The 16,254-nt window shown below is 36.5% G+C and overlaps 1 protein-coding gene across 4 annotated transcripts in view; it reads right to left on the bottom strand.

Moving 5' to 3' along the window:
• Window positions 1–16,254, bottom strand: part of KIF13A (kinesin family member 13A) — a 245,689-nt gene that overhangs the window by 63,409 nt on the left and 166,026 nt on the right. For all 4 annotated transcript variants that reach the window (XM_020986811.2, XM_020986812.2, XM_020986813.2 and 1 more), the window contains exons 15-16: window positions 13,666–13,752; window positions 13,401–13,567 (exon numbers count right to left, since the gene is read on the bottom strand). In XM_020986811.2, the coding sequence (XP_020842470.1) occupies window positions 13,401–13,567; window positions 13,666–13,752 (254 nt within the window). The remainder of the gene's footprint in view (window positions 1–13,400; window positions 13,568–13,665; window positions 13,753–16,254) is intronic.

The following is a 16,254-nucleotide window of genomic DNA, read 5'->3' as shown; positions in this document are numbered from 1 at the left end:
TTACTGAGTTTTTTCAGTCATGTCTGACTCTGTGACCCCACTAGGGGTTTTATTGGGAGAGATACTGGAGAGGTTTGCCTTTTCCTTCTCCAACTCATTTTACAGACGAGAGAACTAAGGAAAGTTGGGTTAAATGACTTACCTAGGATCCTACAGCTAGTGTCTGGGGCCAGATTTGAACTCAGGAAGATGAGTCTTCCTAACTCCAAATCTGGCACTCTATCTACTGTGCCTCTTTGCTGCACTATGCTCTATTTCACTTTATATCTTTCAAAACATTATTCTGAGAAAGGGTCCATAATATACACACACACATACACGTACCTTTCCCTGGATAATTCACTAGCAACTTCAACTGAATATATCTAAAACTTACTCTTGTTTCTGACTTTATTATTTCCTAATAATGGTACTAGCACTTTCCCAGGCAACCATGTTTAAAACCTCAGTGTTATTTCTTATTCTTCCCTTTCTATTTTAATCCAATCAATTACCAAAGTCCTATCCACAGTTATCTTGCATATCCAACCTCTCACCTTGTTTCCAATTGCTACCATTCTACTAAGGCACCATATTACCTACCCACCACTTACTGGGGCTACTGAAATAGCCTCATAACAAGTTTCCTTTCTTCTTCTTTTTTAATTCTGATCTTAACAAACAGCAAGCAAAATAAGTGTTTCCATATATACAGTAGAACAGAAAAGGAGAATCATACATAGAACAATGAATATCTATTATGCAGTTTGCCTTTCTTTCAAACACACATATAAATATTACCATGGCATGACAATTCACCTCAGAACTATCTTTTTTGAATGAATAAGTAGCAGTAAAAAAAATGGTAACATAAAATTTAAATCTCTACATATGTGTATATATATAATATTAACATTTACATCTGCATAATAAAAAGAAGCAATTAAAACAACATTTACACTAACCCTACATAAGGAAAACCACTGCCCACTTCTCAAAGTAAGATAAAAATATTTATGTCCTGCTAGATTCATCCTCTTTAATTTATATTTCCTCTATATGTTAGTCTTACACCACTACTGTGCTTGATATAAAGATCTCTACCCTGCCTTATCAAGTCTCACTTCATTAGTTTTCTCAGAGGATTTTCATACTTCTGACTAATTTTCAGTTTAGATGGTACAGGGCCATTGGCCAGGTCCCAGCCTTCCAGAGTCCCTACTGTGTTACTATACTTCTGTAGCCTTCTTAGACCAGATGCTGGTAGTTTATTTGATACTTTTTAATTTTGCCAGCTCTGGCTGTTTGAAAAGCCAAGTATTTGGTGTAGTAATATCAGTGAAAGCAGCAGTATTATGACTGATAGCAGTTCTTATGACTGAGACTCATTAGGTCCAGTCTAAGTGCTTCCTCTAACTCTGGAACAGTCAGATTCATCGGAACCTCAGTGGTTTCTTGTACTCAGATTGCCTTCAGTAGTCTACTCAGGATGACATTGCGCTATCAGGTGATGGCCCTGCTCAAATAAGGACAGCAGTCATAGAGGACATAGGAGAGTGTTATATTTGGTGGCATGCTTTCATAACAGTAGCTTATCGCCAGAGCCAAACCTCCTGGTCCTGTTTAATAAGAAATAGTTTAACCTGGCTCTGTGGGTAAAATGACAGTCTGTGAGCAAGATACAGGATCCATCTCTCACAAAAAAGTTTGAGGCTAGGGTCACTGAAGTGATGCAATACACCTTATCATGATCCACTTTCGTCAGCTCATCATTACTTATTATATTGCCTAAGGACTTGCTTTAAAATTCTTTTCACCCCTTCTGAGGCTAAGGTGCTAACATTAAGCTAGAGACTTGAAACACTGGCTGCCCTTCACTTGACCTGAATCTTTGTGGACAACTATCTCCTACAGCCATAAACACAATTAGGCGTTTGATGCAGTTGTGCCCTCATTGCCAAAATATTACTCCATAGAAATATTTGGATGATTGGCAAGGTCCTCAGATCTATTCCTCACTGTATCACTAAGGAGACGGTGAGAAATCCAATCCAGTTCCATTTTGGCCAGTAACCCAACATGTCCATCTTCTGGAACATAAATGGCCCCAGGCCACCAGCTATTTTCTGCCTGCCATTCTCAAGGTGACTTTAATTTTCCAGCTTTATAACCAAGCTACCTTCTAAAGTCCCAGAACACTGGTTCCCATTCTGCCTTTTATTAGATCTTCATCTACACTCTGGTGCCCCATCATGAACATCAGTACTGTTTGGCAGGCCTCTACTCAAGTGACCTAAGCAACATTCCACACACTGAAAGCGGTCAATATTGGAACCTAAACCATGAGAACTGAGTGTCCAAGTTCCTCAGCCTCAGGACACACAAACTGGCTATGCATATCCAAGGGCAGGAGCTGTTATCTGAGTCCATATTGGCCTCCGTCCCACATCAAAAATAGAAACAGATGCTTCTCTTCTTCCACTTTATTCTCTTCCATATACTCTTCAATCCAGTGACACTGGCCTCCTTGCTGATCCACGAACAAGACACTACATCTCCCAACTCCAGGATGTTCTCTGGCTCGTTCCCTGTGACTGGAACGCTCTTCCTCATCTCTACCTACTAGTGTCTAAAATCAACTAAAATCCCACTCCTACAAGAAGCCTTTCATGAGCCCTCCTAATTCTAGTGCCTTCCCTCTATTTTCCACTTATCCTGTATGTAGTTTTTTTGTACATAGTTGTTTGCTTGTTTCCTCCATTTGATTGTGAACTCCTTGAGGGTAGGGACTGTCTTTTGCTTCCTTTTTTTCTCCCAAGTGCTTGGAATAGACACTGGCACATAGAAGGTTCTTAATAAAAGCTTACTGACTGATTGGTCCCATGAACCATCCTACATTCATCTTCACAAGCAGCAATAGCAAATTTATTTCATTCCAATCTCCATTTTATAGGAGAGATAAAGGGATTCAATGCTGGCTTTTTGAGAGAGGTGTGGCCACCTCAGCCTTCTTTTTAATGATTATATCCAGTAAAATATTCTTTTAAAATATATAATTCAGCATGTAACTTTCAAAACTGTGCTACTTGCGAGTCTTTGGGCTTCCTTCTGTTCTCTTCTGGGCATTAAAAATGCTCCAATGACCCTTCTTTATTTCTTTTGTTGTCGATTTTCTCTTTTTCTGGCTACCTTACTCATATTCTCCCTTCCGTATTTCCCTTTCCCCCATGAAAAAAGAAAGAAAAACAAAATCCTTATAATAAATATGTATAGCTGAGGAAAACAAATTCTCCCATTGGCCATATTTTAAAATGCTAACATTTTACAGGTTTCCCAAGGATATTTTCACTCCACTCAAATTTATTTTTTCTCATCAATTCAACTGAATACACATTTATTAAGCACCTACTATGTACTAGGAACTGAGAATACAAAGACAAAAATGAAACAGCTCCTGCCTATAAATTCAATTATATATAGATATGGTCATGTCACTCTTTCTAAAAACTCTTCGATGACTCCTTATGGTCTATAAGTAAAATTGAGGTTTTAGCATTCAGTGGTCTATAATATAGGGCCACTCTCCCTGTCTAATCTTATCTCATGCTACTTACCATACCTGATAGTCTATGTTCAAGCCAAACTACTGTCCTTTGTACATATTCCCATACTTCCCTACCTATGAGTCTTTGTTCCTGCTATTCTTTATGCCTGAAATGGCTCTCTCCTCTTCATTTAATTAATAAATTAAATTTTATTTATTAAATCTCCAATAAATTAAATTAAATCCTACTTACCCTTCAAAGCAAAACTCTACTGCTGGTTCCTCAGGAAGTCTTCCCTGATCCAACCAACAAGAACCTTGCCTGGTGTTCATATATTCTTACATTCATTATTTTGTCTTATCGTTTTATATTAGCATATTATATGTACATTAATATTATAATGAGTTTATGTATACTATACTTTTTATATACTATATGTGTAAAATATACTATATTATGTATACTATGATCTATATCTATATCTATATATATGGTATTATAATTAGTTTTATATTTCATATATCCCAAATGGGCTATAAGCTCCATTTAGGACAGGAACTATCATATAATTTCACCTAGTATTTAGCACAGTGTTATGCATAGAATAAGAATGTTCATTAGTAGTATCTGAATCATTTGGGGCAGGTTTGTCTGAAATAGCAGAGAGTCTAAGGTTCAATATTTTTCTCAACTTTTAAAACTTTTTTTATTTTTATTTTATTTTATTTTTTTGGAAAGCAAAGGTTACCTTTATTACAATCTTGCAAGATGGCTGTCTGCTCCTTTGATACACATGGAGAGAGAGTCAACTTTTTTTTAAAAGGACATTTATTTATTTTCAAATAAAGAAAATTCTTTGGACTAAGTACTAATCAAATGTTGCTATTAAGGGGTCCTACATCAGGCCTGCTTTCAAAGTAGAACAGATTAATTTGTAATCAGTAGCATCTGTTTGCATACCAATGATATTTGTAATAAAACCTCTAAACGCAGTTTTTTTCACTTAAGTAGGTTAAACATGTGCCTTACTATATTGCTTATACTAGTAATCAGTTTATCAAACCATCTGCTCATAAAAAGCATAGTCAGACTTAAATTCAATCTAAGTAGGATTATTAAATTCTAAGTTAGTAGAGTTTTTATGACAAGCATTTTACTATAATGAGCCACACAGTAAAAATCTGAGCTAGAATACTAAATTCCATTTCTATCCTGTCCTGTTCCTACAAAAGAAACAACACCACCTTTTTTAGACCAAGGCATAATTTTAGCCAGAACTGAGCTCTCTGTTCTCTAAGTTAGGTTTGTTTCTGGTTTGCATTTCCTACCTTTGGAGGAGGTGATTAAATACTCTATTTGGTGGCATTTCAGTTGCAAATAGTTTTGTGGGCTATATTTCTGTAGAAAAAGGTTTTGAGTTTTAATTTATAAATGTTTAGAACAAAATTTGCTTTTGAATTTGAGGAATGTCTATGTAGACAAATACTGCAACTGAAACATACCACATATTTAATCAGTGGATTTAAAAACAAAGGAATAATTTTTTAAAATTTAAAGCTTACTTTCTGTCACAGTGTAGAAGCAACTGAATTGACTAGGCTCACACAAGGGGTGACCAGTACTTCCAGAAGAAACATAACTTGCTACCACTTCTATTTCTTCATACATTTACAGCTGTGGTATGATGGGAAAAGGACTAGATTTAGTTAGAAAAAATGACTTCTTGGAGGCTTTGGATGTAGGAGCTTTGGCCTCTGGTTGTGTGTTTTGATCTTTGTCACCAAAGTAAGATAAGACAGTCTGAGTTTTTTTGTGCTGCTTGCTCATGATCCCGGCCAATTACTTGAGTTATAAACTCTTTGATAAGGTAGGGGGTCTGTTTCCAGTGTGGAGAATGTACTGTTTCAAGCTTCAGGGGTTTTGTGCAGCTGTTTTCAGAGATATTTCTAGGGACCTGTAAATCCCAGACCATGGAAGAGCTCAAAAAGGATTTTCAGAAGACAGTAAGAGAAATGGAGGAAAAACTGAGAGTGATGCTAAAGGAGACCCAAAAAAATACTGAAGAAAATAACACCTTAAAAAATAGCCTAACCCAAATGGCAAAAGAGGTCCAAAAAGCCAATGAGGAAAAAGAATGCCCTAAAAAGCAAAATTGGCCAAATGGAAAAAGAAGTCCAAAAACTTACTGAAGAAAATACTTCTTTAAAAATTAGAATGGAGCAATTGGAAGCTAGTGACAATTTGAGAAATCAAGGCATTGTAACACTAATCTGAAAGAATGAAAAAATAGAAGAGAACGTGAAATATCTCACTGGAAAAACAACTGATGTGGAAAATACATCCAGGAGAGAGAACTTAAAAATTATTGGATTATCTGAAAGCGATGATCAAAAAAAGAGCCTAGACATCATCTTTCAAGAAATTATCAAGGAAAACTGCCCTGATATTTTAGAACCAGAGGGCAAAATAGAAATTGAAAGAATCCACCAATCACCTCCTGAAAGAGATCCCCAAAGGAAAACTCCTAGGAATACTGTACCCAAATTCCAGAGTTCCCAGGTCAAGGAGAAAATATTGTAAGCAGCCAGAAAGAAACAATTCAAGTATTGTGGAAACACAATCAGGATAACATGGGATTTAGCAGCTTCTACATTAAGGGACCAGAGGGCATGTAGTATGATATTCCTGAGGGCAAAGGAGATAGGACTACAACCAAGAATCACCTACCCAGCAAAACTGAGTATAATCCTTTAGGGTAAAAAATGGTCATTCAATGAAATAGGTGACTTTCATGCATTCCTGAGGAAAAGACCAGAGCTGAATATAAAATTTGACTTTCAAAAATACAAGCCTCAAGTGGAAACATGGAAGAGGTAAACAGGAAAGAGAAATCATGAGAGACTTACTAAGGTTGAACTGTTTACTTTCCTGCAGAGAAAGATGATATTTGTAACTCATGAGTCCTTTGTCAGTGTAAGGGTAGTGGGAGGGAAAAAAATTATATGTATGTATAGATAGATAGAGGCCACAGGGTGAGTTGAAAAATGAAGGGGTGATACCTGGAAAATAAAATTCAGGGGTCAAAGAGGATTATACTGGGAGAAAGGGAGTAGAATGGGGTAAATTATCTCACATGAAACAGACAAGAAAAGCTTTTACAGTGGAGGAGAAATGGGGGAAGGTGATAAGGAAGATTCAAGTGAATCTTATTCTCATAGGATTTGGCTTAAGGAGGGACTAACATACACATTCAACTGGGTATGGAAATCTATCTTACCCGACAGGAAAATAAGGGGAGAAGGGGACAAGACAGCCGGAGACTGATAGAGGGGAGGGCAGATTGAGGGAGGGGATAATTAAAAGCAAACACTTCTGAGGAGGGACAGGGTCAAAAGAGAGAATAGAATAAATAGGGGGTAGGATAGGATGAAAGGATATATACTTAGCTTTTCACAACATGACTACTATGGAAGTGTTTTGCATGACTACACATTTATAATCTGTATCAAGATGCTTGCCTTTTCAATAAGGGTGGGTGGGGAGGGAGGAAGGGAGAAAATTTGTAACCCAAAGTTTTAAAAACACATGTTGAAAATTTAAAAAAAATTTTTAAATGATGAGCAGGATGCTCTCAGAAAAACGGGGAAAGGCTTTCATGAGCTGATGCAAAGTGAAATGTACTGTGTACAAAGTAACAGCAATATTATAAAACGATCAGCTGTGAATGACTTAGCTATTCTCGGCAATAAAATGATTCAAGATAACTCTGAAGGACTTATGATGAAAAATGCTATCCAGCCCCAGATCTGGGGAACTGGTGGTGTCTGAATACAAAATGAAGCAGACTTTTTTTACTTTAAAAAAAATGATAGGGGATTACATCGTTCAAGTCACACAAAAAATTACCAAAAGGCATACAGAATAGAAGTTCACGCTATGTCTATTGTTTGTTGAGTTTCAGTATTCTTTAAAAAAAACCAACTCCCATTTGATTTAGCAGAATGCAACACAACCTCAGAGACTCCCCTATGGTCAGATGTTTCTTTTTTTATGACCATACGAAACCATTTACCACTTTATTAAAACAAAACCATTTCCTTGAATGTTTTAAAAAAAGAAAATGTTTCTTCAATGATGTTCTGATAATGAATAAAAAAAAAAAGAATGACTTCAAGTCTGAGTTTTGCCATTTACTCAGCAACAGTGGACCAGTCACTTAATCTCTCTGATTCTCAGGTTACTTATGTATAAAATGGAGATAAAAATGCCTGATTCCTACCACAAAGGGTTGCTGAAAGAGTAAAACTAACTAATGTATGTAAACCACTTTGTAAATGATAAAGCCCTAGATAGATATTACTACTAATAATATGTTAATTATTATTATTTTATAATGTATTATTTATATTTTATTATTATAATTATTACACAATTGGTATGTTATATATAATTAATATAATAATATAAATATATTATGAATGTTTCCTTATTTTTATTTGTTTAGTGTTTATTATTTTATGACATTATTATAAGTATTATTAAGGAGTCAATGGCCTGCATGTTCTTCCTTACATTACAAAAGTACTTTGGGCAGTGTTCAAGTGAACAGAGTATGTGTACTCTCCATAAATTCACTCATGGTAAGTTACAGGGGTTGGACTTCTATTCTGGTTTTGATGATGACATAAGGCTGGAAATACCATCTTTTGTATGTGCTTTAAGTTTTTCTTTTGCAAAGTAGTTTATTAATGGTCAGTCTTTACAATTGTACTGATTATTTTATATAGGAAATCTTTCCAGTGACTATGTTATACCATAACAGGACTAAAAAATCTCTAGCCTGTTCTTATACAGCATAAAATCATATCTCAGGAGATTATATACTGTCTTCACCCCCTTCCTTTCATTCCACTCCTCTTGAATGCCATTTCTAGGTTATTAAGACTGTCTATACAGCTTTTGGCTGCAGTATCAAAGTGCTAGGTGTCACAGGAAGAGGGACAATGAGTACTATTCAGAGATAGTACTACTCTGTTTTCAAAGTTTTTGTTTTGTCCTAGGATAGAACTGAAAAATGGCTTCCATTCAGAGTGGTATGGTACCTACCTGAGCTGAGCTATTTGTCCAACCAGTGGCAAAGTTTGGGAGGAGAGGAATTGAAAGGAAACATCTACACTGGAAAATTAAGCAAACCAGAACCACTAAAGAATCAGACTCAGGGAAAAAGTTAATAGAAGCAGCAGTCTAAGAGAAGGTACAAGATCCTGGGAGAAGGTATAGGACCCCAGAAAGAGTTCTTTAATATTTACTGTGTTTCCTGAAATAGAATTATACCTTGGTATTTATGAAGTTACTTATTTACTCTCAGTATACCCATTTGTAGAATGATAGAATGATAGTGGTGAAATACCTCCCAATTACCTCTTGTTTCCTTTACAAGGGTTTATAGGATAGTAAATTTGTGATTGTTTACTGTTCTGAATTCTCTGGAAAGAAGGCATTACTCTACATTAAGTATAAAATTTATTATAATTTATTTATATAGTTCAAATGAAGCTGCTATTAATCATTATTATTGCAAAGAGCCCACCAAATATCAAAGCATAGTACTTGGATAGGCACTGTCTTTTGAACTGATGCATTATGATTTTCTGCAAGAATAACTGCTGTAGGACTACCTCAAGATTTCAAAAACTGGTAGATGTCGCCCTTGTGGGCATCCCTAATATCAAGGAAAGTCACAACTCTTATCTGCCAGTTAATACTCTGCTGCTGCCAATGAAATTCAAAACCTTATGGCAAAGCTCTCCATCCAAGTCTCTTTCATTCAGACTGGACCTCGGTTGACAGGTCTGTACTCAAAAGTCTTTCCAGCCTGGTAGGTCCTGTAGAGCTTTGTGCTCTGGTGACATGACTATCAGGAATCTAAGGTCACCTCCATGGCATGAGGAGGCATCCAGGACTTCAGAAGAGTTCTGGTCATACCATCACCAATAATATTTTCCAGTTTTGAGAGAAACTAGTTTTTTTTTTAACAAAAACTTTAGTGAGTAATAAGTAAAATGGGGCTGGAAGAGATGGAACATTTTTAAAGAATCCCCCAATCTAGAATGCAGAGCAGCTTTTCCAACACATAGCTTCCAGCTTTCTCCTAATCAAAGTGGTTAAATTCTGCCAAGACACATATTTCAAGCATCAGTAGACAACAATGCCAAAAAAATAGCCATGCTCTGCCGTGCAAAGGCAGATCAACATAAAACCTTTATCCCAGCGTTTGTGTAGGAGCTCAGTCTGAAGCCACATGAGTGGGAAGAATATCTTCAGGTAGGACCACCACCGGGATGACCACCAGGAAGACAGGTTTATCGGGAACCCACCTGGTGGTAGAGTTGAACCACAGTGAGTGTCATCCAGCCACTAACAAACACAGTAATAGTTTCACCACAGAAAACTTGAAGGATAAGCATGTCAGGTTTAGGAGAAAGGAGATACTCATTTATCACCAGGGTTTGGGTAAATGGAGAATGAGTATTACTTTGTAAAAGATATGGTCAATATTTGAAAATAAAAAGGAGGGAATGGCTGAGTAAGTTGTAGTATATGAATGTAATGGAATACTATTGTGCTATAAGAAATGATGAACAGGCTGACTTCAGAAAAATCTGGAAAGACTTATATGGTCTGATGCTGAGTGAAGTGAGCAGAACCAAGAGGACTCTGTACACAATAACAGCCACATTATGCAATGACTAAGATTGTTAAACTGAACCCTTCTCAGCATTACGAGGATCTAAGACACCTCCAGAGGCCTCGGGATGGAAAATGCTGTCCACATCCAAAGAAAGAACTATAGAAGTCGAATTGCTATCACTTATTTTTACCTTCTGTTGAGTTTTGTTTCATCTTTCTGATGGTTCCTCCTATTGGTTTTAATTTTTACTTACAACTTCACTAATGTGAAAATATGTTTAATGGGTATGTAAATGTAAAGCCTATATCAGATTGTGTGCCGTCTTGGGGAGAGTGGGGGGGGGAGGACGGGGGAGAAAAATTTTCAACTCAAAAGCATATGGAAGTGATTGTTGATAAATCAAATAAATTAATAAAATTTAAAAAAAAAGAAAAGAAAAAGGAATTTACAGGGCAATATGATATACACTGAGTACCAACATGGCTACCAGCCTACGGTTGAAAGAGCTGTATAAAGTAAATCGGGATGGCAGGGTCTTGGAATTATTTGGATAAGAGGACAGGGTAGAAGGAAAGGAGCTGGCCACCATCTCTTCAACCTTCATTTTATTTCTGGCTGTTTGATTTATATTAACAGAACTGTTTCTAAAATGCAGTATGTAAATTGAGCATTTATATATTAAACTTTAATTTACCATTGTTCTCAGTTATATTTCTAAATATGTTTGATCCCAATTTTGTATTGGTCTTTAATTAGATGACAGGAACTTTTAAACATTTTAGAAAGTGAAGAACAGTACCACAGAATAGTAAATGGAAAGAGAGATTGAGTTGGTATTAAGATAAGGGAGTTCTAGCCTTGCTCTAGACAATCTAGTCTAGATTGATCGATGTTGGGCAATCAATCCATCACAAAACATATATTAAGTTCATTTTTATGCATACAAAATCAGTGTCACTGAACCTCAGTTTCCTAACATGTAAAATGAAGGGGGCCCATTTCTATAATTGCAGTTGTTAGTTCCCAAGAGGATTTTATCTTCGTACCACAACTAAAAGGCACAACACAGAAATGTTCCATGATATACTATGTGAAAGAACAAGTCAAAGGGTACTATTCAAAAACTCTTCTACCTCTAAAACTGATTCTTTAATGCTATGAGTCACAAGAGCAACCACTTACTGTGATCTGGTCTTCAGAATAGAAGTTAGGAAACAGTGGGGAGCAAAAGAACTGGATTCTCAGGGTTCAACATGTTTCTTGTGATAAGGCATGTAAACCAATTATTGACTTGGGCTAATTATAATTCTACATTCTGAGAACAAAATTCATATGATTTAGACAGATGGCATTGCATAAACTTTGCTAGAACACTAATAATGAGCTCTCTCTGAGTGTTTCTCCACCTGGAGGAACTCCTCCACCTCAGAGCTCACACCCCATAACCTGCCCTGTTCCAACATGCACAACCTGAGGCTTCCAAGGAAGAACTTCTTGTTTTGAAATGTTGCTTGAGTGACCCGTTAATTAGATTTTGATGTCACTAAACTTCAATTTGAACTGCTTTCCCAAGCTCTTCCAGGTAGCTATCTTGTTCTTGAACACCTTTCAGGAAAGAAAATTATAGATTCCTCTGCACTGTGACTGTCTCCTTTCTTCTCTATTTAATATTTTTCACTGCATTCTTTCAATACAAACTTAAAATTCTTGTTCATTTTTATGACTTTTCTTTTTTTACTTCTTATCCCCTCAAGTAGGGATCCATGAAGCTACTCCTAAAAGAGAATGAAGGGATAGATGTCAAATAAAAAGATGTTTTTTGTGTGCCTTCGAACCTCAATTTGTTGTCTCAGATCAGAACAATCATCCTTTGGCTAGTTCATATTCCACCAAGACCAACACAAAGAATGAAGTAGGAAAATCCAAATTAACAAACTATACTTTTAAGTATTATCTCCAAAAGCAGAGCCTACACATTCATATTTGCCCCAGAGCTTCCCAAAGCAAATTCCAGGGATCCTTAGAGGTCTTTCATGATGTACATGGGAGTCCTCATATCAAAATTAATTACTAGGTTGGCAGGAAAGGCTTGGCTACCCTCAGAAGGCATTTTTCTGGTAGTCTAGAGGATTTGCTTTAGTTTTACAGTTTTAAAAGAGGGAGGAGACAAGGTAGCCCTCCCTGTGAGGCACTGTGAGAATTTTCCTGGTCTGCTTATAGGCTTCTTGACTTTCCTACAATCAGAGATCAAGAGCTAGATTAAGAGAAACAGTAAAAGAATATTTTTGTGGGACACAGGAGAAAATCTATTTAGAATATAGTAAAAATTTTTAATTCAGTTCATATTTATTAAGTGCCTGATGTATAGTAGGCACTGTGCTAGGGAATGGGGATACAAAGACAAAAAATAAAAAGTCTCTGGCCCTCAGGGAGCTTACTTTCTAAGGGGGAAAACAACATGTATAAAGACAAATAAATACATGATATTTAAAAAAAAATCTGGCTTTCAGACAAAGGGAAAGGGAGAACTTCAATATGAAGAAAGGGTTTGCAAAAGTTATCAAAAAAAAAATTTTGAAGAAAAAATACTTTGTGTATCCTTGCCCAAAAGGTCTGAGAAAAGCTGGCGAAGCAAAAGCCTTACAAAAGATCAGTAAGTTTTCTGGCCTTTCTTGTCCGGCCTTTGGTAAGAGGTACCCTGAGTTTATTTATATTAGCAGTTTGTTCCATCTTAGCCTCACTGTGCTATAATTCCCAAATTTCTAGAAAAAGATTATTAAAATTTCTAGCCTCCTGAGTAGATTATTTGAAATTATTAGATGAGAGCTTTCTGGGCTTAGTATGGTACAGTAATGACTTGGGTTCAATGAGACAAAATTGGGTGTTCTATTGCATTCTATTCAATATTTCAGGGCTTGGGTCAACTTAGCTATGTCCATTATATGGGGGCATTACCCCCATACAGGTGACCACTGTCTTTGCTGTTACATAAGAGGATTGAAATTACCGTGGGATGCCTCCAGTAGGACTACACTAAAAATAAGAAGTAAAAATAAGGAATTTTGCATTTCAAAATTGCATTTAAACTCAACACTACCTAGATCTGTTTTATCAGAGTGAGACAGAAAGGTGCCTAGAGAAATGCACCTTCATATCTAACATCGCTTGACTTGTGGGGTTCTTACCATTGCTATTCAGTGTCTTCATAATAACTTCCATTTGTGCAAACTCATAATTATAGTCTGGTTCTGAGGAAGCTTCACTAGCCGCATCCAGATCATGTTCTGGTGGACCAGTTTCTTTTTCAAAATCTTTCAGCCAATCTCGTCGTTTCCTCTTGGGTAGATTTATTCTATTTTTTTAAAAATCAACTTGTTAGTATCTAAAATCAGTGACAATGAAAATGCTTATGAAAATAAAACACTAACAAATAAAACACAGTGATGTTACCTAAAAAAGTGGTTGTTCCCCCATAGGATTCTATCTCCATGCCACAGCTGAGTGGCACAACACACAAGTGTTCCATTCACACAGGACCTGAAAGAAAGAAAAAGGAAGCCCTTAGGAGGAATGAGGTGGGTAATAATATTATAAGTCCAACATCCAAAGGGACCTTTGGTGTATCTTAAACATGACTTGAAAATTGCCTGAAATTTAAATTCTGTACTGTAGACACTAGAAGCAAGGCATAACTAGAAAAGAGAAACTTGCTCCACATAATTCCAAGAAATCTGTCATGACTTCTTGTATGTATCTCGTTTGCAATAGCTGTTTGCATGTTGGCTTTCCCATTAGACTGTGAGCTCCTTGAGCGCAGGGACTGTTTTTCTTCTCTCTCTCTCTCTGTTTCTCTCTCTTTCTCTCTCTCCCCTCCCTCCCTCCTTTTCTCCTTCTTCCTTCTTCTGTCTTCCTTCTTTTTTTGTATTCCCAGTGCTTAGCACACTACCTGGCACAAGGTAGTTGACTGGCTGAATGACAATTGTAAATGGTCTATGAATTTAGTTGCTTGAATACCCCACAGAGAAATAGTTTGTAAAGTGCATACTCCCCTCCCTGATTATTGAATCCCACTGATTGCTATGAAGGGCATCATTAACGCATAGAGGCTTTGCATTTATTTGGAGAGAAAAGAATTAATTCCAAACCTGTCACTAGCTACCAGTGTGGCTTTGGGCAGGTCATTTAAACTCTCCAATCCTGTTTCATCATCTTTAAAGTCCTGGGTTTGGATTATATGGTCTCAGCTCCCTTCCCTCCTAAATCTATGATCCTTTAATCCCATGCTAATTGATCCCTGATAACTGTGACCTTATAACAACTCTGTTTCCTACCACTTGAAAAGAGTTTACTGATGTTGATTAAATTTTTTAAAAAAAGGGAAAATATATTTTGCTGTTTGCTCATTCTTTTATTTAATGTGAAAAAGGAAACAACCTTGTGGTTCCTATATCCACAGTGGAAAAGAAGGAAACTGAACAACTGAGCTCTTATTTTCCATTAGGTTATTCTTCTCCACTAATCTGACCCTTATGAACTCCAAAATTTGCAATTAAATCACAAGCACAATATTGTACAATTAATACTAGGGCCCTGCATGAAAACAAATCATTCAGTAGTAGTAGTAGTATTTCAACATATTTCAGCTACAGTGACTGCTTTGACTGATAAAATCCCAGAAACCTCTAATATTTTTGGTCTGTCACAAATACAATAAAACATAGTTTGCTATGTGTTTTTTCCACTGACATGCTCCCATATTCTTGCCAGTCCAAATGACGAATTTTGTAACTCTATCCCTATAAGTCTGGGTGCCATCTGTTTGGAATTTTCTATTATTTTATTAGTCTGCAGAACTCTGGAAAAAAGAGAAGCCGGAATGTAGTTTGCTGAATGGATGGTGACAAGTATTACAAAAAATGTGCTTATCTTTTCCTTTATCATCAATTTCCACATCCATGCTTTTGTTCACCTTGTTCAAAAACCTTCCGTAGTCCTCTACTGCCTGAGGCTAAAATAGAGCCTGGCATTTAAAGGTCTTCACAATCTCTCACCTATGTTTTCAGACTTATTTCATATTATTCTCTTTCACTCACTCTGGTCAAACTGGCCTATTAATCACATTCTGAATTCAATGCTCCAATGCCCATTTCCATACCTTTGTACATACTGTCCTACACATCTGGCACGTGCTGACTTCTTCCCCCTGCCTCTTAGAATCTCTAATTTCTTGTAAGCTTCATTTCAGATGCTGATTCCTACACATAATCTCTCCTGATTCTCCCCTACTTACTAGTGATCTCTCCTTCCTTAAATTTCTCGCATCTGCTTATCTGTGTACATATTATATCCTCTCAACAGAAAGTAAGCTTATAAAGATCACAGATTTTCTCTCTCTCTCTCTCTCTGCGTGTGTGTGTGTGTCTGTCTCTCTATCTCTCTGTCTCTCTTTTACTTTGTATGTTCAGTACTGGACCTTAGACACATAAAAAGTAAATAATGTTTGGTGAATTGAATTAACCCCTTTGCTTAGAATGATCTTATTTTCCTCCTTCATCTGTTAAATTCCTACCCTTCCTTTCAAGTCCAACTCAAATGCCACTTGGTGAAGTTTCCTGTTCCATCTCTCTCATTCCCATTTATTTCTGCCTGCCCCTGGTACTTCACATAGCTTTTTGTGTTGTGACTCTCTAATACACTTATCAAGTACTGTTTCATATTACTATTGTCTTTATATTTTACCTTCCTCCTAGAACAGAAGCTCCAAGAGAGTCTTATCTAAATTTTGTATCTTTTCCAAATCCTAGCACAGTGTTTTGTGCAGAGAACACATTTAAACATTTGTGAATGAAAGAATGAATGGCCAACATTGATTGATACCCATTTAGAGCTTTCAGTGACACATGTAATTTGTAAATAGATCACAATGGCCTCCTAATAGATTTCCTTGCCTCTAATCTCTCATCACTGCAACCCATGCTACACACTACTGCCAAAATGATTTTCCTTAAACACAAATCTGACCATATCCTTCCCCTATTC

This window comes from Phascolarctos cinereus, unplaced genomic scaffold (genome assembly GCF_003287225.1).
Source record: "Phascolarctos cinereus isolate Bilbo 61053 unplaced genomic scaffold, phaCin_HiC Scaffold_4;HRSCAF=312, whole genome shotgun sequence".
Classification (NCBI taxonomy): domain Eukaryota; kingdom Metazoa; phylum Chordata; class Mammalia; order Diprotodontia; family Phascolarctidae; genus Phascolarctos; species Phascolarctos cinereus.
Note: the sequence above shows the minus strand (reverse complement) of the source record. Positions and strands in the feature narration are given on the sequence as shown.